The sequence below is a fragment of the Dendrobates tinctorius genome, unplaced genomic scaffold (genome assembly GCF_039654945.1).
Source record: "Dendrobates tinctorius isolate UK_male_01 unplaced genomic scaffold, ASM3965494v1 ptg000069l, whole genome shotgun sequence".
NCBI lineage: Eukaryota > Metazoa > Chordata > Amphibia > Anura > Dendrobatidae > Dendrobates > Dendrobates tinctorius.
In genome coordinates, this window is record NW_027361737.1 from 35508971 (window position 1) to 35531500 (window position 22530).

The window sequence follows — 22530 nt, forward strand, 5'->3', positions numbered from 1 at the left end:
GAGAAAGGCATCCTTTACAAATGGGGATTCCCCGTGAAGCTGCTGGTTTTCTACAGAGGGAGGACAATACCTCTGTTCTCACCGGAAGAAGGAGCAGACTTCCTCAGGTCTATTAAAGAAGCTCAACCTAACCACGGCAAATGACTTAGGCCTTCGCCATGGAAGATTACCTTGTTTTAACAGGCAGCTTTGGCCTGATTAACCTCGTATTGGAGGTTTTCTCTTGTTTTTCCCGTCCACATTCTGGACCCCGTTGTAAGGAGGTAGTTTCGTAATTGAACTACTTGACCAATTTCTTTATTGTGTTAACCCTTTCGTTGCAGCTAAATTCAAAGTTGACGACAAGTTAACTAAAGGTTTGGTAGTTAGCAAAGTTCTATAAGTTTTGGTGTTGCTAGTTCAACCTTCTCCTTGAGCATCCAGCGTAACTCCGCTGCAGACTAACCTTAGTCAGTCACACCGCATTGTAACCATGAGCTTCAAAGTGGCATCGTACAATGTCAGGGGCTTGAATAGTCCAAGAAAGAGGCATATCCTCTGGAAGGAACTCCTAGATTCTCGTGTAGACATTGCCTGTATCCAGGAATCAAAATTCCTACACGAGAATCACCCTTACTTTAATCATCATAAATATCCGCATATTTTCGAGTCCTGTAACTCGAAAAAGAAAGCTGGAGTATTGACAATGATTGGGAGTTCTATCCCCTTCGAAGCCTTGGAGGAACACAAGGACGAGGGGGGTAGATTCCATATCTTGGTGTGCAGACTGAATGATCAGGTATGTACACTGGTCAATATCTATGCTCCTAACCGAGATCAAGTGTCATTCCTCAACAAAGTCATGAAAAAGGTGTCTATTGTGAAAAGAGGTGATTTATTCCTTTTAGGTGACTTCAACATCACTCCCAACAATATTATGGATTCTTCTTCAAGCTCAAGACCTAATCATGATAACCTCAATGCATGGTTAGATAAAAATGAGTTACTGGATGCTTTCAGGTGTTTAAATTCCACATCGAGGGAATATTCACATTTCTCTGAGGTGCATCAATCCGCATCCAGGATTGATTTGATTGTTACAAATGTATTTTCTCTCACTAGATTTAAGGAAATCTCCATTGGAAACAGAACCATTTCTGACCACGCTCCGGTTTTTGGCAAACTTTTATTGGGTCCTCCCTTGAAGAATGCCAAACTCTGGAAGTGTAGTGCAAACATTTTACATAATCCAATCCACAAGACTGTCATCCAGGAAGCTTTAACTTCTTTAGAGAGAATAGAACTGAAGTGACAAACCCATTCACTAATTGGTGTGCTCACAAGGCAGTTGTGAGAGGCGTCATTATTAGCATTACGTCTAAATTAAAGAAAGAGAATAGAGAAAAAATTAACGCCACTCTACTATCAATCCGTAAACTTGAAAGTACCATTGTGAACCCTGCCTCACCATCTCCCACCCTAAAATTAGAACTTGCTAAACTAAGACAAGAACTCAGGACTCAGCTGAATTCCCCCTATGAAGCAATAGTAAAATCTTCTAAGTATAACTATTACACGTCTCTCAATAAACCCACGAGGTACATGGCCAACCGAATCAAAAACAAAAGAATTCATAATAAAATTAATAGAATTAACTCGATTAATGGTAGCTCTAAACTTTCGCATCCCCAGGAAATAGCAAATGAATTTGCGAACTTCTACGCCATATAATTTAAACCCTGACCCTAAGCCGCTTTCCCAAAACCTAGAAAAAATTGATAACTATCTATCAACAATAAATATGCCTTCTTTATCTTCCGATGATATAGTGTTCTTGTCAGCCCCGTTTACTTCTATTGAAATTGAAGACACCATCAAGAAACTTAATCTTCACAAATCCCCAGGTCCCGATGGACTAACCAACGCCTATTACAAAGCCTTCAACAATTCTCTCTCCCCTCACCTTACTGAGATGTTCAATTATGCCTCAGGAAAGGGAGCTTTTCCATCCGAAATGCTGATGGCTTCGATCTCGGTCATCCCCAAAATGAAAGGGGATCCTGAAGCCATAGAGAACTTTCGCCCTATTTCACTAATTAACACAGACATTAAGTTGTATTCTAAGATCATAGCGAATAGGCTAAGTCTGATAATTCCTAAACTGATAAGCAATGATCAGATGGGCTTTACAAAAGGGAGACAACCAGCCGATGCAACAAGGCGAATCATCAATACCATAAAATGGGCTAACTCTTCGAAAACACCCATGGCTCTGTTGTCACTCGATGCCGAGAAAGCATTCGACAGACTTAGTTGGTGTTTTCTCAAGCAGACACTCAAAAAATTCGGGTTCGATGATAATCTGACATCCTCCATCATGGCCCTATATTCAGACCCAAGAGCCAGTGTAATTTGTAAGAACCATGTCTCAGAGCCACTTACCATATCAAATGGCACTAGACAAGGCTGCCCCCTCTCCCCCATTCTATTTAATTTAGCTATGGAACCTCTGGCCGAACAGATCAGAAAAAACCCCAAAATAGTAGGATTAAACACCTTAAATCGTCATCATAAGATCAGTCTTTTTGCTGATGATGTTATCCTAACTTTAACCAAACCCGAGATCTCCATCCCTGAGGCACTCTCAGAAATTAACAAATTCTCATCATTGTCCAATTTTAAAATCAATGAATGCAAGTCTAACATTCTCCCGTTAAACATCAGTAAGGACCAAACCAGATGTACTAAAACTGTAACCTCTCTTAACTGGTGTGACAAGGAATTTGCTTATTTGGGAATCACGGTGAACAGTAACCTCACTGGGTTAGTTAAATCCAACCTTAAAAAACTATCTGAATTAATAAATAAGGATTGCGTGATTTTCAGGGATAGATCTCTATCATGGTGGGGAAGGATCCTTACAATAAAGCTTTTTACTTTGCCAAAAATATTATACATTTTAAGGTGTATACCACTCCCTATCCCTTCTATCCATCTTTCTAACTTACAGGCACAGATTAATTCTTTCATTTGGGGCTATAAGAAGCCCCGAATCAGCAATCGAGAAATAACATAAAACATAACTTTTAATAATAAATGTAAAAGCTACCAAAGATAGTAGTGCAAATGAATCACTAAATCAAAAACCACAAAAAATAAAGGAGGTAACTGTATGAATCTCTATGACAGATTACTACCAATATATACATGTGGCTATTCCAAGTCCAAAATTTTTGAGAGATTGGACCAGAAAATACTTGGACTAAACCAGTGCAAAAAAGGCCAAGTAAAAAATGAACAGTTTCCTTATCAGAGGAACTAAAGAGGCCTCTACCCTGTAAAGGTTATCAAGGAATATGCCTATTCATGTATATAATAAGGACATAACAATAAACCCATCAACAAAGAAATGTGAAAAGGAAAGATCTCACCACATGAAGATGGAGGATGTCCAGGATCAGATGTCCCATCAGAGTCATATCAGGTCAGGAAAAAAGGGGGATTCACCCTATAACAAGCCCTGTTTGAACTATAACTGACACCCATGACTCCCGCCCTAACAAGGGCAGTCCACATCTAATCCCTATAAACCATAGCCCTACAAAATCCCTGTGCATCCCGACGCGTTTCGTCACTAAATGACTCTTCAGGGGACATATTTAGCACAAACTGGGCATCATGACAGAGTATACAGGCTGCCTCCTAAGATGAAAATGGAGTGAGGCAGACTAATGAGGAGGGCACTTAAATAAACTGCCAATCAACTAAAACACATCCACCTGAGATGACTTGGAACGCACGCCGTCCACCATTGGTCCCTGTGGGACGCAGGCACATGATGAGTGTATCAATGGAAAACGCCCACCCTCCAAACCATGCAATAGTGTGTAAACGCCGGCGTATCCCGCGGCAAAGGCCGCCCTGTTTCCGGTTGCGTCATACTGCCCAAAAGCAAAATGGCCGCCGCACTTCCGGTCATGCGCACTCGTCGGTGCCAGCAGAAAAAATGGCCGCCACACTTCCTGTCATGCGCACTCATGTTAAAGCAGCGCCAACGTGACGGAAGTAAAGCATGCGACAAAGGTCGCAATGCTGCTAGAAGGCAATATCGTCATGCGCAATTAAAACAGTCCATAAGCCAATATTATAAGCGAATAGACAGATCGTACATCTCCAAAAGGCCTCAATCATAAAGTGATTACCAAAAATATTAATCCAATCAGAGGCCTGAAGAGAGCATTACCAGAATCAAAAATAAGATGGAAAATGACAAAAATTCAAACTCAGAATAAAAGGTAGCATAAACATATAAAAAAGAGGTATTTTACAGTAATACAAAGGAAATATTAAACACATATATCAAACCCTAAATGTAGCAGCCAAAATTGAGTTGATCATTAAGCCCTCTTGGGGTCATGGTATTCAAACAAAAAATCCACTTGGTCTCTTTTTGTAGAATGATGCGATCCCAATTACCACCTCTTGGTGTTTTTTTTACCCTTTCAATCCCCAGAAATTGAATAGAATTAACATTCCCTCCTTGACACTGATTAATATGACATGAAATAGGGGTATCTCTCTTATGGATAATGTCTCCAATATGTTCCCCAATCCTTCGTTTGAATTCTCTAATGGTTTTACCCACATATTCTATGCCGCATGTACAAGTGGCCTTGTAAATGACTCCCTTACTGCTACAGTTGATAAATTCCCTAATTTGATATGCCTGTCCTGTAACATTACTGGTAAAACCAGCACCAGGAGAAATATGGGAACAAGCAACGCAGTGGCCACATCTGAAGCAACCATTCACGTTAGTGGGTAACCAAGTGGTACGGGAAGGTCTGGTGAAATGACTGTTGACCAGCCGATCCCTTAAGGAACGGCCTTTCTTGTACGTGATTAAAGGTCGTGTCGAAAGTACACCTCCAACATCCTTATCCATTAATAACACGGGCCAATGTTTGGCCAGGATAGCACGTACAGCACTTGCTCCATTATCAAAAGTGGTAATCAACCTCATTTCACCTTTATTTTCAACTCTGGGTCTGGGTCTAAGGAGTTCCATTCTACTTTTACCCTTAGCATGTTTGTAGGCACGTTTTAAAACATCAAGTGGATAACCCCTATCCAAAAATCTGTCTCTAAGTTCTCTCGCCTGTCTCTCAAAAGATTCATCTGTAGAGCAATTTCTACGTATCCTGAGATATTGACCCTTGGGTACTCCACGTTTAAGATGTATAGGGTGGCTGCTGTCCCACCTCAATAAAGAATTAGTAGCTGTGGGTTTCCTGTAAGTACAGGTGGTAATAGTACCATCATTTTTCCTCTCAATCAATATATCAAGAAAGGACAATGAAAACGGGTCAATCACAGAAGTAAAAAATAAACCACAATCATTATGATTCAGAGTGTCAACAAAAGCAGAAAAACTATCCTTCGAACCCTTCCACAAAATCAGGATGTCATCAATATATCGAACCCACAGCTCAATTCGTTCCATAACATCCAAGCCACTCCTAAAAACCTGGGTCTCTGATGTTTTAAAACGTGCCTACAAACATGCTAAGGGTAAAAGTAGAATGGAACTCCTTAGACCCAGACCCAGAGTTGAAAATAAAGGTGAAATGAGGTTGATTACCACTTTTGATAATGGAGCAAGTGCTGTACGTGCTATCCTGGCCAAACATTGGCCCGTGTTATTAATGGATAAGGATGTTGGAGGTGTACTTTCGACATGACCTTTAATCACGTACAAGAAAGGCCGTTCCTTAAGGGATCGGCTGGTCAACAGTCATTTCACCAGACCTTCCCGTACCACTTGGTTACCCACTAACGTGAATGGTTGCTTCAGATGTGGCCACTGCGTTGCTTGTTCCCATATTTCTCCTGGTGCTGGTTTTACCAGTAATGTTACAGGACAGGCATATCAAATTAGGGAATTTATCAACTGTAGCAGTAAGGGAGTCATTTACAAGGCCACTTGTACATGCGGCATAGAATATGTGGGTAAAACCATTAGAGAATTCTAACGAAGGATTGGGGAACATATTGGAGACATTATCCATAAGAGAGATACCCCTATTTCACGTCATATTAATCAGTGTCAAGGAGGGAATGTTAATTCTATTCAATTTCTGGGGATTGAAAGGGTAAAAAACCACCAAGAGGTGGTAATTGGGATCGCATCATTCTACAAAAAGAGACCAAGTGGATTTTTTGTTTGAATACCATGACCCCAAGAGGGCTTAATGATCAACTCAATTTTGGCTGCTACATTTAGGGTTTGATATATGTGTTTAATATTTCCTTTGTATTACTGTAAAATACCTCTTTTTTATATGTTTATGCTACCTTTTATTCTGAGTTTGAATTTTTGTCATTTTCCATCTTATTTTTGATTCTGGTAATGCTCTCTTCAGGCCTCTGATTGGATTAATATTTTTGGTAATCACTTTATGATTGAGGCCTTTTGGAGATGTACGATCTGTCTATTCGCTTATAATATTGGCTTATGGACTGTTTTAATTGCGCATGACGATATTGCCTTCTAGCAGCATTGCGACCTTTGTCGCATGCTTTACTTCCGTCATGTTGGCGCTGCTTTAACATGAGTGCGCATGACAGGAAGTGTGGCGGCCATTTTTTCTGCTGGCACCGACGAGTGCGCATGACCGGAAGTGCGGCGGCCATTTTGCTTTTGGGCAGTATGACGCAACCGGAAACAGGGCGGCCTTTGCCGCGGGATACGCCGGCGTTTACACACTATTGCATGGTTTGGAGGGTGGGCGTTTTCCATTGATACACTCATCATGTGCCTGCGTCCCACAGGGACCAATGGTGGACGGCGTGCGTTCCAAGTCATCTCAGGTGGATGTGTTTTAGTTGATTGGCAGTTTATTTAAGTGCCCTCCTCATTAGTCTGCCTCACTCCATTTTCATCTTAGGAGGCAGCCTGTATACTCTGTCATGATGCCCAGTTTGTGCTAAATATGTCCCCTGAAGAGTCATTTAGTGACGAAACGCGTCGGGATGCACAGGGATTTTGTAGGGCTATGGTTTATAGGGATTAGATGTGGACTGCCCTTGTTAGGGCGGGAGTCATGGGTGTCAGTTATAGTTCAAACAGGGCTTGTTATAGGGTGAATCCCCCTTTTTTCCTGACCTGATATGACTCTGATGGGACATCTGATCCTGGACATCCTCCATCTTCATGTGGTGAGATCTTTCCTTTTCACATTTCTTTGTTGATGGGTTTATTGTTATGTCCTTATTATATACATGAATAGGCATATTCCTTGATAACCTTTACAGGGTAGAGGCCTCTTTAGTTCCTCTGATAAGGAAACTGTTCATTTTTTACTTGGCCTTTTTTGCACTGGTTTAGTCCAAGTATTTTCTGGTCCAATCTCTCAAAAATTTTGGACTTGGAATAGCCACATGTATATATTGGTAGTAATCTGTCATAGAGATTCATACAGTTACCTCCTTTATTTTTTGTGGTTTTTGATTTAGTGATTCATTTGCACTACTATCTTTGGTAGCTTTTACATTTATTATTAAAAGTTATGTTTTATGTTATTTCTCGATTGCTGATTCGGTACTTTGTATCGTGAGAATTTGTGGGTATTTAAACCCACTTTTTTGCTGTTTATCTTAAATTGCTTGGGTATGGCAGGTTTCTTGTCAACTGGTCTAAATACGGACCAATGGCTAGCTGAAGCAAAGGAGGTATTTTCTGAACACTCGTTCACACAGAAAAAGTATCTCCCTACATATAGTGTTGCTTTTAAAGAACTCACTAAGGTATATCGTGACCAGATTATATCATGGTGGGAGGTACAGAGCCTTGAAAATTATTTAAAGGCGGGTATTGTCCCACGAGGATTAAGAATTAATATTTCTGCAGGGGCACGACACAAGAACCCCAGTTTTATTGCCAAATGGGAAAAAGAGGCTACAAGTAGTTCTCTTCGTCTTATGCAACTCCTCTTGGAGGAGGAAAAGAAAACTTTGAGTCTTTTGAATGACCGTTTGAGAGATCAAATTGAAGTTACCAAAAAATTCTCTACGGAGACTGACTTTTCATTAAAGGAAAGTAAGTTAGAAACTAATCTTGAGCGTTTTCAATATCATCTTAAGGAGCGTAAACATCGCCAATATTTGAGGGACGCTCAAGATTTTAAGGATAACAAGGCCTATTTGGTTATTGGTAATCGTAATAACAACATTGATCTTGAAACTGATTTGTCTTCTACAGATACTGACTTCTCTGACACTGAGGGAAGAGGTAGAAGCAATAGGGGGAGGAATAGAGGTAGAGTTAGAGGCCGGGGTTATCGTAGTCCTCTGGATAGATCCGATACTATTACAGGATCGCATTTTTTAGATCAGAGTTATCCTTTAAGGAAACGTCAACATCCGGTACGGAAATAAGAACTGTTCCTGGGAATAACTATTCTAATGTCACTTTACCCAATAGTCGTGTCCCTAATTCAGTATCTTCATTGGTCACTAACGGTATACAAGTGGTTAATCTGTCTTCTAGGGTGCTCAACCGTGAAGAACTACAGGTTTTGCAAAAGGGTCTCACATTTGTCCCCAGTACAGACTTTGATCTGTTTCGGTCTATAAAAGATCTTAATTTGTTTTTACGTAAGGTACGTTGGAGAAAGTTTTTTCTGCAACAGGATAATCGTACCTGTTTGGATATGGGGATTCCTGTTGATTTGTTGCCAGACGTACGCCTATTATCTAGTATTGGTGTAATGAACCCTAACGACCTTGGAAGGGGTCCTTTCACTGAATTAAAAAATAGGAGCACTAAAATGCCCCCTCCCATTGGAGATGTGTCTGCTATAGATATTTTTGAAAATTTGGTTACAGAAGATCTGAAATCCTTACAAGGAAAGAAGATCTTTTCTAGATATAATTGTACGAAAACAGAAATGGCAGTTATCAATAAGCTTGAGCAGGATGACCGCATTGTCATTAAACCCTCAGATAAGGGTGGCAATGTGGTCATCCTTGACTCTACACAATATTCTAAAATGTGTGAGGCCCTCCTTGAGGACAGAGTTAGTTATGAGATTTTGGATCATAACCCTACCTCTGATTATTTGTCTGAACTCAAAAGTATCCTGGATGAGGGTTTATCCATGAGAGTTATTGACAAATCTGAATTTGATTTTTTAATGCCTAAAGATTCAATAGTTGCTACCTTTTACTGCCTGCCGAAATTACACAAGGGTCTTTCCCCTTTAAAAGGGAGACCTATCGTGTCAGGTATGGGCAGTATTAGCCACAACATTGGCATTTATTTAGACCGTGTCTTGAAACCTTTTGTTGCCTCATTACGATCCTTCGTGCAGGATACCCCTGACCTTCTTCGGAGAATAGAGGGATTATGTGTTGATCCCGAAGTTAATTTGGGCAGTATTGATGTGGAGGCGCTTTACACCTCCATACCTCACGATAAGGGGCTTGAAGCTGTGTTATATTTTCTTAACACTAGAGGATGTCAGTATCGGACCCACAGCGAATTCGTCATCAAGCTACTTCGTTTTTGTCTCACTAAGAATTTTTTCTTGTTTGATCACAAGATCTACCACCAGCTCAGGGGCACCGCTATGGGGAGTCCTTGTGCCCCAGCGTATGCTAATTTGTTCCTGGGCTGGTGGGAGGAGACCCAGGTTTTTAGGAGTGGCTTGGATGTTATGGAACGAATTGAGCTGTGGGTTCGATATATTGATGACATCCTGATTTTGTGGAAGGGTTCGAAGGATAGTTTTTCTGCTTTTGTTGACACTCTGAATCATAATGATTGTGGTTTATTTTTTACTTCTGTGATTGACCCGTTTTCATTGTCCTTTCTTGATATATTGATTGAGAGGAAAAATGATGGTACTATTACCACCTGTACTTACAGGAAACCCACAGCTACTAATTCTTTATTGAGGTGGGACAGCAGCCACCCTATACATCTTAAACGTGGAGTACCCAAGGGTCAATATCTCAGGATACGTAGAAATTGCTCTACAGATGAATCTTTTGAGAGACAGGCGAGAGAACTTAGAGACAGATTTTTGGATAGGGGTTATCCACTTGATGTTTTAAAACGTGCCTACAAACATGCTAAGGGTAAAAGTAGAATGGAACTCCTTAGACCCAGACCCAGAGTTGAAAATAAAGGTGAAATGAGGTTGATTACCACTTTTGATAATGGAGCAAGTGCTGTACGTGCTATCCTGGCCAAACATTGGCCCGTGTTATTAATGGATAAGGATGTTGGAGGTGTACTTTCGACACGACCTTTAATCACGTACAAGAAAGGCCGTTCCTTAAGGGATCGGCTGGTCAACAGTCATTTCACCAGACCTTCCCGTACCACTTGGTTACCCACTAACGTGAATGGTTGCTTCAGATGTGGCCACTGCGTTGCTTGTTCCCATATTTCTCCTGGTGCTGGTTTTACCAGTAATGTTACAGGACAGGCATATCAAATTAGGGAATTTATCAACTGTAGCAGTAAGGGAGTCATTTACAAGGCCACTTGTACATGCGGCATAGAATATGTGGGTAAAACCATTAGAGAATTCAAACGAAGGATTGGGGAACATATTGGAGACATTATCCATAAGAGAGATACCCCTATTTCACGTCATATTAATCAGTGTCAAGGAGGGAATGTTAATTCTATTCAATTTCTGGGGATTGAAAGGGTAAAAAAACCACCAAGAGGTGGTAATTGGGATCGCATCATTCTACAAAAAGAGACCAAGTGGATTTTTTGTTTGAATACCATGACCCCAAGAGGGCTTAATGATCAACTCAATTTTGGCTGCTACATTTAGGGTTTGATATATGTGTTTAATATTTCCTTTGTATTACTGTAAAATACCTCTTTTTTATATGTTTATGCTACCTTTTATTCTGAATTTGAATTTTTGTCATTTTCCATCTTATTTTTGATTCTGGTAATGCTCTCTTCAGGCCTCTGATTGGATTAATATTTTTGGTAATCACTTTATGATTGAGGCCTTTTGGAGATGTACGATCTGTCTATTCGCTTATAATATTGGCTTATGGACTGTTTTAATTGCGCATGACGATATTGCCTTCTAGCAGCATTGCGACCTTTGTCGCATGCTTTACTTCCGTCATGTTGGCGCTGCTTTAACATGAGTGCGCATGACAGGAAGTGTGGCGGCCATTTTTTCTGCTGGCACCGACGAGTGCGCATGACCGGAAGTGCGGCTGCCATTTTGCTTTTGGGCAGTATGACGCAACCGGAAACAGGGCGGCCTTTGCCGCGGGATACGCCGGCGTTTACACACTATTGCATGGTTTGGAGGGTGGGCGTTTTCCATTGATACACTCATCATGTGCCTGCGTCCCACAGGGACCAATGGTGGACGGCGTGCGTTCCAAGTCATCTCAGGTGGATGTGTTTTAGTTGATTGGCAGTTTATTTAAGTGCCCTCCTCATTAGTCTGCCTCACTCCATTTTCATCTTAGGAGGCAGCCTGTATACTCTGTCATGATGCCCAGTTTGTGCTAAATATGTCCCCTGAAGAGTCATTTAGTGACGAAACGCGTCGGGATGCACAGGGATTTTGTAGGGCTATGGTTTATAGGGATTAGATGTGGACTGCCCTTGTTAGGGCGGGAGTCATGGGTGTCAGTTATAGTTCAAACAGGGCTTGTTATAGGGTGAATCCCCCTTTTTTCCTGACCTGATATGACTCTGATGGGACATCTGATCCTGGACATCCTCCATCTTCATGTGGTGAGATCTTTCCTTTTCAAATTTCTTTGTTGATGGGTTTATTGTTATGTCCTTATTATATACATGAATAGGCATATTCCTTGATAACCTTTACAGGGTAGAGGCCTCTTTAGTTCCTCTGATAAGGAAACTGTTCATTTTTTACTTGGCCTTTTTTGCACTGGTTTAGTCCAAGTATTTTCTGGTCCAATCTCTCAAAAATTTTGGACTTGGAATAGCCACATGTATATATTGGTAGTAATCTGTCATAGAGATTCATACAGTTACCTCCTTTATTTTTTGTGGTTTTTGATTTAGTGATTCATTTGCACTACTATCTTTGGTAGCTTTTACATTTATTATTAAAAGTTATGTTTTATGTTATTTCTCGATTGCTGATTCGGTACTTTGTATCGTGAGAATTTGTGGGTATTTAAACCCACTTTTTTGCTGTTTAGCTATAAGAAGCCCAGAACGGCCACTCAAACCTTATTTAAGAAAAGATTGAATGGAGGTATAAGCATCCCTAACATCACAGCCAACTATTATTCTTTGTTACTTAAACAAAGTGCCCATTGGTTAATAGATTCAGATCCCCCGACTTGGCTTGACTTAGAGACTACACTTAATAACAATAAGCACCCTAGATCCATAATCTATAATGCCATAGCTAACAACCTTCCAAACTCTGTTGCTCATCCAATCTTTCAAGCTGTTGCACTCGCCTGGTTTAAGATCTCTAAACCAAAGAGAGGATCCCATAAAACGACCATCCTTAAGAAACTCCCCCTAACACTCATTTACTCTATGACTAACCATTCACTATCCCCCATCTGGGCAGATTTAAAAATATCAAACTTAGAAGACATTTTTATCGGGACGGAATTTTTATCCTTTCAAACACTAAAAACTACATATAATATCTCCTCGTCCCTGTTTCTCGAATACCTTACTCGTAAGGACAATATAAAAATATTTCTCGACAAGAAACTAAACTTCACTGAGTCATCCATAAAAATACTAAATAATTGTGGTCATCGTATTTTCTGGAGTCATGGCTTTGTTTATGATAACTACAACCAAGATACGGCCTTGACAAAAAGCCCTTCAATGCTGAGTTGGGAGAAAGACTTAAACTCTTCCTTCACTGTAGAAGACTGGGAGGACTCTCTCTCTTTATCATATCACTCCGTACTCTCCATGTCATTGCAGGAGACCCATTTTAAGGTTGTATGACGTTGGTACTATACCCCCAATAGACTTGCCCATATTGGGACTACGAACTCGCCTCTATGCTGGAGGGACTGCGATCAGAAGGGAGACATCCTACATATTTTCTGGAGTTGCCCAACGGTTAATATCTTGTGGTCGCAGAACTCCTCCCGCATCATTAGCAAACTTACAGGCAAGACCACAACCCTCACACCTCACTCGGCCCTACTTTCCCTTAATCTAGAGGAATTGGACCCTGCCTTAAAAGATATAGTCATCCATGTTTGTCTTGTGGTAAAAAATTCCATTGCATTCCATTGGAAGAACCGTTTCCTTCCCAAAGTTGATGATATCTTACAGTTGATCGCACAACATAGATCCCATGAGTTGCATTTCGCATTGGCTAATGACCAATTCAGTAACTTCTACAGGAAATGGTCTAAATGGGACCAAACTTTCCCTACTCCTATTACTTGAATGAATCCTTTAACACTTAGTAATCTCGATATAAGAAAAGCTGTTTTAGTTTTGCCCCCGCATAACTGATCTTGTATCTACTATTTGACATAGGGTTAGATCTGTAATGACACTCATTATGCTCATTTGTGTGTTTTTATGTTCTTTATTGCTATTATTCTATTGTACAATCTTGTATTCTACATATTTAGGCGTTGGCAAGATACGTTTGTAAAATGACATCATTAATGCATGTTTTGCATTTTCTGTACATGATGACAACTTGTAATTTCCCTACTTCCCCTTATCTTTCCTTCTCTCTTCCCATTCCCATCCCTCCCCCCGTCTTCCCCTCTCCCCATTGTTTAAAAGAATAAAATCTTTGGAAAAGAAGAAGCTGAGGTTTCGAACCCGAAGTCAAGTAAATTGTAGAAACTTGGCACTCAAAATTTCAGTTAGTGAAAAAAAATTCTATTGGCAATCCATTTGGTTGTTAACGTTTCGGTCTTGACAAACTTTCATCAGAACTGATTGCCGCGTGTAATGGTCTTGAGAACTTGCACATGGCATATTTACAGGATACAGTTGTACAATCAGATGTGTAAATTGGTATTTACAATTCTTTTCAATCCCTTTCTCTGCCAGCATTAGCCCATTAAGTCCACTACTACTGAGAGAGAGAGAGAGAGAGAGAGAGAGAGAGAGAGAGAGAGAGAGAGAGAGAGAGAGAGAGAGAGAGAGAGAGAGAGAGAGAGAGAGAGAGAGAGAAAGAATGATTTTTTTTTTCTTCTCTGGCCGCCAGAAATGATTTCAGGGTTAAATTTCCTCCTGACTTCATTCCTCCGGGCATGCGCTGTATAAAAATGCGGATCCTTCACTACAAAAAACGTTACATGGTCCGACCAGGCATCTCGGCGGACGCAAAAAAAATTGACGGATCCGCATAAAAACGGATCCAACGGATGGTCATCCGTCAAGATCCGCCAGTAATCCAAGTCAATGGGGAAAAAAACGGATCCGCCAAAAAAAATGGCGGATCCGTTTTTTTTGCAAAAACGGCAGATTTTGACTGATGGTCAAAAACGGAAGTGTGAAACAGGCCTTAGGAAGCAAAACTGATTGACAATCAATTTCACATGCTGTTGTGCAAATGGCAAGAAGGTTTGCTGTGTCTGTCAGCATAGTGTCCAGTGGCTGGAGGCACTACCAGGAGGCAGGCCAGCACACCAGGAGACGTGGAGGGGTCCGTAGGAGGGCAACAACCCAGCAGCAGGACCGCTACCTCAGCCTTTGTGCAAGAAGGAACAGGAAGAGCACTGACAGAGTCCTGCAATATGTCCTCCAGCAGGCCACAAATGTGCATGTGTCTGCACAAACAGTTAGAAACCGACTCCATGAGGATGGTCTGAGGGCCCGACGTCCACAGATGGGGGTTGTGCTCACAGCCCAACACCGTGCGGCCCTCCAAAGAAATGCCACCCCACACCATTACTGACCCACTGTCAAACTGGTCAAGCTGAAGGATGTTGCAGGCAGCAGATCGCTCTCCATGGCGTCTCCAGACTCTTTCACGTCTGTCACATGTGCTCAGTGTGAACCTGCTTTCATCTGTGAAGAGCAGAGGGCGCCAGTGGCGAATTTGCCAATCCTGGTTCTGTGGCAAATGCCAAGTGCCCTGCAGGGTGTTGGGCTGTGAGCACAACCCCCATCTGTGGACGTCGGGCCCTCAGACCATCCTCATGGAGTTGGTTTCTAATTGTTTGTGAAGACACATGCACATTTGTGGCCGGCTGGAGGTCATTTCGCAGGGCTCTGGCAGTGCTCCTCCTGTTCCTCCTTGCACAATGGCTGAGGTAGCGGTCCTGCTGCTGGGTTGTTGCCCTCCTACGCCACCCTCCACGTCTCTTGGTGTACTGGTTTGTCTCCTGGTAGCGCCTCCAGCCTCTGGACACTACGCTGACAGACACAGCAAACCTTCTTGCCACAGCTCGCATTGATGTGCCATCCTGGATGAGCTGCACTACCTGAGCCACTTGTGAGAGTTGTAGAGTACGTCTCATGCTACGAGTGTGAAAGCACAACCAACATTCAAAAGTGACCAAAACATCAGCCAGAAAGCATTGGTACTGAGATGTGGTCTGTGGTCCCCACATGCAGAACCACTCCTTTATTGAGTGTGTCTTGATAATTGAAGAAATGAAGAAAAATCCAGCTCCATATGAAAATCAAGTTACCAAATTTATTCCAACATGGATAATGGACAAGTTAAGCTCCAAGACTGCATCAGCTCACACAGGAGCGACATAAGCGACGCGTTTCGATCGCTACATGCGATCTTTATCAAAGCTGACATATCAAAATCACACACATGTTTTTAGAGAGCCCCCACTCTTGGAAATATTTTATCCCCTAGTCTTTTTTCAACTAGAAAAAAATAGCGATACGTGGTTAAGTAGTAAAGGGAACCATAAATGTGGAGGAAATAATTGTAGGACTTGCAAACATATGGTGAAAACTAACATTTTTTATAACAATGACAAAACCACATCGTATAGAATAAATAATTTTATTAATTGTAATACGGATTTTGTGGTGTACAAAATTGATTGCACCTCATGTAATAAATCCTACATAGGATGTACATCTAGAAAATTGAAAACCAGGATAGGTGAACATTTGTATGATGTAGCTAATGTGTCAGATAGAGTCCGTAATGTTTCATTTGCAGCTAAACATTTTATTAATTTTCATTCTCGTAATGTCGCCTCTTTTCAGGTAACAGGCACTGAAAAAAATCAGGAAATCTTCTAGGGGTGGTGATACCAGAAGGACACTGCTTACCCGGGAGGCTTTCTGGATTTTTAATTTGGGAACCCGATTTCCTGATGTATTAAACAGAAAGAACGAAATCATGTTCCACTATTGAATCTTCAAAGCATTTTCATATGAATAGTGTGTTTTATATTTGTATGTTCTTTACCACATGTTTTTTCTTATCATTCATGTGAATCCTGTATGATTTCGATTATTAGTATGTGCTAGCAGAGAAATAATCTCTGTAGTCACATGATTTATTAACATGTAACAAAATCATATTGGTTTTGATATAATTGTAACATTTTACATCAATAATGTTTCTTACATCCATATAGTTACATTTTATATGCTTGTTCTGTATAAATTTGATGAATTTTTCTGATTTCGTTACTTTGTCAATTGTATTACTTAGAACAGGACCTTCTGGTCATGTGATATGTACTAGATAGATGACTGGTCCTGGTTTCTTTTTAAACCTGTGTGTGATTTTGATATGTCAGCTTTGATAAAGATCGCATGTAGCGATCGAAACGCGTCGCTTATGTCGCTCCTGTGTGAGCTGATGTAGTCTTGGAGCTTAACTTGTCCATTATCCATGTTGGAATAAATTTGGTAACTTGATTTTCGTATGGAGCTGGATTTTTCTTCATTTCTTCATTGAACTGACCACTGCAGGATGGTGTTCCGTGCTCCTACTTAGTCGGTGAGCTGGCTTTATAATCTTTTATATGACTGTCTTGATAATTGCCAATAATTTCCATCTGTTAACAGCATGTGAAATTGATTGTGAATCAGCGTTGCTTCCTAAGTGGACAGTTTGATTTCACAGAAGTTTGATTTACTTGGAGTTATATTCTGTTGTTTAAGTGTTCCCTTTATTTTTTTGAGCAGTGTATATTAGAAGATTTGAGGGCTTTTCTATTGCTCTGATAGAATACACACTATTTTAGGACCAGGCACCTAATAGCAAAACAAGGTGTTGGGTCACTTACTGTGCTGCTTGCTGTTCTTTTGAAAACATCATTGTTTTATCTGCTGCAGCTCTGCTAGTTCTCTCACTGATAAGCTCTGTATAATCCTGCCCACACCACTGTGGATTGACAGCTTTTTTGTGTGCCTGTGCATAGGCAGAAAGCTGCCAATCAGTGGGGGTGGAGTTATACAAAGCTCATGAACACTGAGGATTACATAATAAGAGCTAATCATTGAGAGGACTAGTGGATAAACCAATGAGTGGAAGGCCAGAAAGCGGGAAACTCTACTCCACCTGCACTTTCAGATGAGACAGCAAAAACCTGAAGACAAATTCTCTTCAATTATTTAACAGGCCCAACTCTCTACATTTTGTTGCGCCTGTGCTTTAGTAACGCAGCTTAATCCCATTCACTTTAACAGGATTGAGCTGCACAGGTGCTAGAAATAGTCATGCTCAGTAATCAATGAAATGAATGTAGAACACGCTGAAGCGCAGCAGCCCCTTTAATAAGTTAATTAGTTGGACTCCATCAATCTAATATTGATGCCTACAATTAGTAAAATCCTTCAATATCAAAATCGTGAAGAGCTTCTTTAACATGTACCTTCAAATCAAAGGTAACATTTCAGAAAAATTCCAATTACACTAAATGTTGCTTTTTATGATGCTTCATTTTCTGCAGCCAAAACCCAATCTCTTTGCAGTATAAAAAAAAAAAAGCAGCAGACAAAAAGCAGTTTTTTTTGCCGCGTTTTTCAGGATCCCAAAGTTCAACTTTGCTTGAACCATATACCGTATATACTTGTGTATAAGCTGAGATTTTCAGCACATTTTTTTGTGCCGAAAACGCCCTCCTCGGCTTATACACGAGTCATTGTCCAGAAAGCCGGGGGGAGGGGAGTGGGAGCGGCGGAGCAGTAGCAGGAGTCGGGGGCTGTGGCTTAGTGACAGCTGCAGCTGCCAGATTTCAGAAGATATCAGATATCGTACTCACCCTCCTTGTGCAGTCGCTGCATCTCCGTCCTGGCAACTCTTCCTGTGCTGAGCAATCACGTGGTCCCGCTCATTAAGGTAATGAATATGCACGCGTCTACTCCCATAGGCGTGGAATGAATATTTATTACCTTAATGAGCAGTACTACATGACCGCTCAGCACAGGAGAGCTGCTGCGTTGGACAACGGAGATGCAGCGACGGCACGAGGAGGGTGAGCCATGCATACAACGATAGAAAGGAGGGGTGAGCCATGCATACAACGATGGGATCGGGGGAGCCATGCATGCAACGATGGGATCGGGGGAGCCATGCATACAACAGGGGGAGCCACACATACGAGGACAGGACGGGGGGAGCCACACATAGCAGGACAGGACGAGGGGAGCCACACATAGCAGGACAAAACGGGGGGGAGCCATACACAGCAGGACAAAACGGGGGGAGTCACATACCAGGACAAGACGAGGGGCATGCATACCAGGACAAGGATGAGGGGACAATACATACCCCGCTTATACTCAAGTCAATGACCTTACCCAGTTTTTCGTGGCAAAATTAGCTGCCTCGGCTTATACTCGTGTCGGCTTATACTCGAGTATATACGGTAAGCATGAGCAATGCAAAGTGTCAAGGCACCATTGCAAGGCATATGTGAATACATAAAATATTTTTGGAAAAAAAGGAAATTTGATCAAATTATTTAGTGGAAGTAGATTTATGTGTCTGAAAAATGACTGACTATTTGGAACAAAAAAGTTCATGAAAAAATACACAGTTGCAAATGTAAAAACAGTGGGGGGGTTGAATTGGTTGGGAATAGTATAAATAAAGGGGGTTTTACACATAGCGATATCGCTAGCAATGTCGCTAAAACATCACTGATTTTGTGACGTTATAGCGATATTGCTAGCGATATCGCTATGTGTGATACTTACCTCCGACCGGCTCCCCCGCTGTCCATCGCTGATCGCGCGTGATCTGGCGGCTCCATTTCTCGTCGTCGGCTTCCTTCTGTGTGAGACGAGCGACGCGTGGACGCCGGCGGGAGGACGTCGGATCGCTGTGTGTGAAAGGTGAGTATCGTGCGCTGCGTCGCTGCTGCATCGCTGTGAGGTCTTTCTGTGTAAAAGCTCACTAGCGATCATTTAGCGATGCACCAGCGATCCTGACTGGGTCGGATCGCTGGTCGGATCGCTGGTGCATCGCTAAATGTAAAAGGGCCTTAACACATTAGTAGTGCATTTTTCAGGTCGGCACTGTTTACTTTCACATATTGGTCGGCCCTTGAGTTGGTCAGGAATTGTTCAATTTCACACATTGGTCAGGCCATGTTTAGTTTACACACATACCACTGAGGTAATTACATTGAACTAATACTAACATCCTGCTGTACTTGCTTTTTTTCACTTAAAACTGATGGCAAAGTTTTTGCTGCTTTTTTGCACTTATTCATTGCTTTCTAGGTGTGAAAAAAAATGCTGCAAGAGGTGACATGCTGCAGTTTCCAAAAAAGCAGCAGTTTTCAAATTCAGGCAAGAAAAAAAAATATCAATGTGTGTGCATGAGTCTTCTCAACTCTCATAGCTTTTGCTGATACTGTAAAAAGCAGCTTTTAATTTGCATTTAGAAAAAAAAGACGTAAAAAAAACGCAGCAAAAACGCAACATGTGAACATAGCCTTAAAATGTATACAGTAAATACAATGTATTGGCAATTAAAGAAGGTTTATTGGTTTTAAAATGCAAAGTGTAATAATCTTTACAGGGAACCTATCAGCACATTTTTACATGTGAAGTGGTACGGCTGTATAGGCACTTGCACCTTTGAAAATATGACATCTACTTTGCAGAGATGCGATGTGCCAGTCATGAGAAATTTAAAATAGAATCCATATGCAAATCAGGATGGAAGTGCACTGGGGGTGTGTCTTTCAAGGGTACTTCCAGCTGGATTTGTATTTCTATTCTATGCTAGATCTCTACTGGCACAATGCTTCTCTACAAAAAAGGTATAGGGGTACAAGCACCTATGGAGCTCTACTATTTTATTTATTACTATTATTATTTTTATTTATTATGCTTTGCTAAAATAGCAACATTGCTTTACAGACGTCATCATCGTTGTCCCCATTGGGGCTCACAATCTAGATCTTTGTAGTGTGGGAGGAAACCGGAGAACACCACACAAACACGGGGAGAATATACAAACTTGCAGATGTTGTCCTTGGTGGGATTTGAACCTAGGACCCCAAGCGCTGCAAGGCTGCAGTGCTATCCACTGAGTCGCCGAGCTGTTACTACTACTTCATAAGTAAAAATGTGCCAATAGGTTCCCTTTAAGTTTACTAAATGTTTATTAGGTCTGTGTATTTGGGAATTTATACCTAGGTACGGTATATTAAAATCAATACCGAAAAATATATGTGAAAAGAAGCAGAAAAGGCAATAGGACTTAATTGTGTGTAACACACATCTGGCTCAGGGGACCCCGACAGGCAGCTCGGCAATAAAGGAAGGCCTGCTTCACGATTCATTTTAATATACTGACAGATCTATACTATGGTGAAAAGGCCTTCTTTAAAAAGCCTCAGGTGAATGCCTTTAAATAGGAAAAGATTATATTGACTCATTAATTTCATGTCATGTTGATTATATTGATAATAAAAAATGTGTTATATATAGAAATGATCAGTGCTACATAAAGCAGTGCATACCTGTCCCGAAGGGAGCATGGTGGGAGAGAGGACAGAGCAAGGAAGAAACAGCCGCTTTATTTTTGAGTGCGTTTAGGATGGCACTATTACAGTAATGGCACTGCTTGGACAACCCCTCCTAGTTCCCTGTGTTTCCCCCCTATAAAATAATAACACCTATACTCCTCTCCAGTGCTGGCGCGCTTCCGGCGGTGTCAGCACTGGAGGTGAGATTAGGTGTTATTATTTTACTTGGGGGGGACATAGGGATTGAGAAGGGATTGTTCGAGTAGTGGACAACCCCCTTTAACCTTTTTTTTGTGGGCAATGGCTGACACTGCATATTTGCATGACGGCCAACATTTAGAAGCATTTGTGCATGTTGTGGAAAGTACATTTAGGGGGGGTACTTACTATTTCTGCAGTGTGTCCCTTGAAGGTGTGATAACATTTCCCAGTGTCTGCACTCCATAACTTGCAGGTCTTATCGAAAGATCCAGTGGCTATTTTATCTCTGTTGAGAAATTTGAGATTTTACTTTTCCGTGTTTACTTAACCCTTTAATCTCTCATATCCAAGTCCCAGGTTTGCGGTTTAGTAGACTGAAAAATGGCAACTACTATTCAGGTGCATGGATTCAAGTGAAGAGTGGTCATATGCTACTGTACAATTAAAGAGTATAAGCAACTATCTGGGCTAAGAGGAAGACATTGCAGTATCAAATAAAATAAAAAGGAACTAATCACCTTAAATAAAATTATTCTACCACTGTTTTGTGTCTACAGCTCCCATACAGGTTCATGTGTTTCCATGGTTACATATAAAGAAACCTTTGTAACCAGATCTTGCAATCAAATACCTGCAATTTACCAATATTTGTTGTTAAACTGTAGAATACGTCTTTTAGCAAAAAGCTAAGGACATATTTCAATTCTGCAACCATGGGGATAAATACGTTTGCATAGAGACAAAAAGCAGAAAACGTTACTCCAGACTTCTCCTCTGGAGCGTTAAACATTGGTATACAAAATTGTAAAGATGTTTAAAATAACTTAAGGTTGAAAAATTTGTATCAGCAAAAATTGAGAAAAAAGCTGTCAAAAGTTGCATTATATATTTTATTGCTACTTTTTTCACTGAATTGGTCTCTTCTCTTACCCATAGGGGTTATTAAACTGGATGGCATAGACCACATTTCGATGTCCTTCCAAGGTATGTAGCTCCTCTCCTGAGGCTGTGTCCCAGACTTTACATGTGCGGTCATAACTGCCGGTAATAAAACTACACAAACATACAAAAAAATTGATTAATTTACATTTTTTTTAATAAAGCAAAAAGTAATGTTATCTGCGATTCACTAATACGTTTTGCACATTCACACTGAGGCCATTAATAGACAAATATAACCTTGAATGAAAACAAAGTGCAGACACACTGCAATAAGTGACTAAATAGTAAAACATGTAAAAACCAGAAGGTAATTAGCTGACTTTTTTTTTTTTTTTTCTTTTTTACCAAAAAAGCATGAATGCCATCCACAGAATATTTTCACCTACATATTACACTTACACGAAGAGGTGTACTGGCCCTTTTAAGGTTTTGCTTTAGTTTCTTGTACTCGGCACATTTGGGGAT

At 40.9% G+C, this 22530-nt stretch overlaps 1 protein-coding gene across 1 annotated transcript in view; it reads right to left on the bottom strand.

Moving 5' to 3' along the window:
• The window catches only part of DAW1 (dynein assembly factor with WD repeats 1), a 118333-nt gene that overhangs the window by 43014 nt on the left and 52789 nt on the right, over positions 1-22530 (bottom strand). Inside the window, exons 5-6 of the mRNA XM_073581317.1 lie at positions 22054-22176; positions 21310-21409 (exon numbers count right to left, since the gene is read on the bottom strand). Of these exons, the coding sequence (XP_073437418.1) occupies positions 21310-21409; positions 22054-22176 (223 nt within the window). The remainder of the gene's footprint in view (positions 1-21309; positions 21410-22053; positions 22177-22530) is intronic.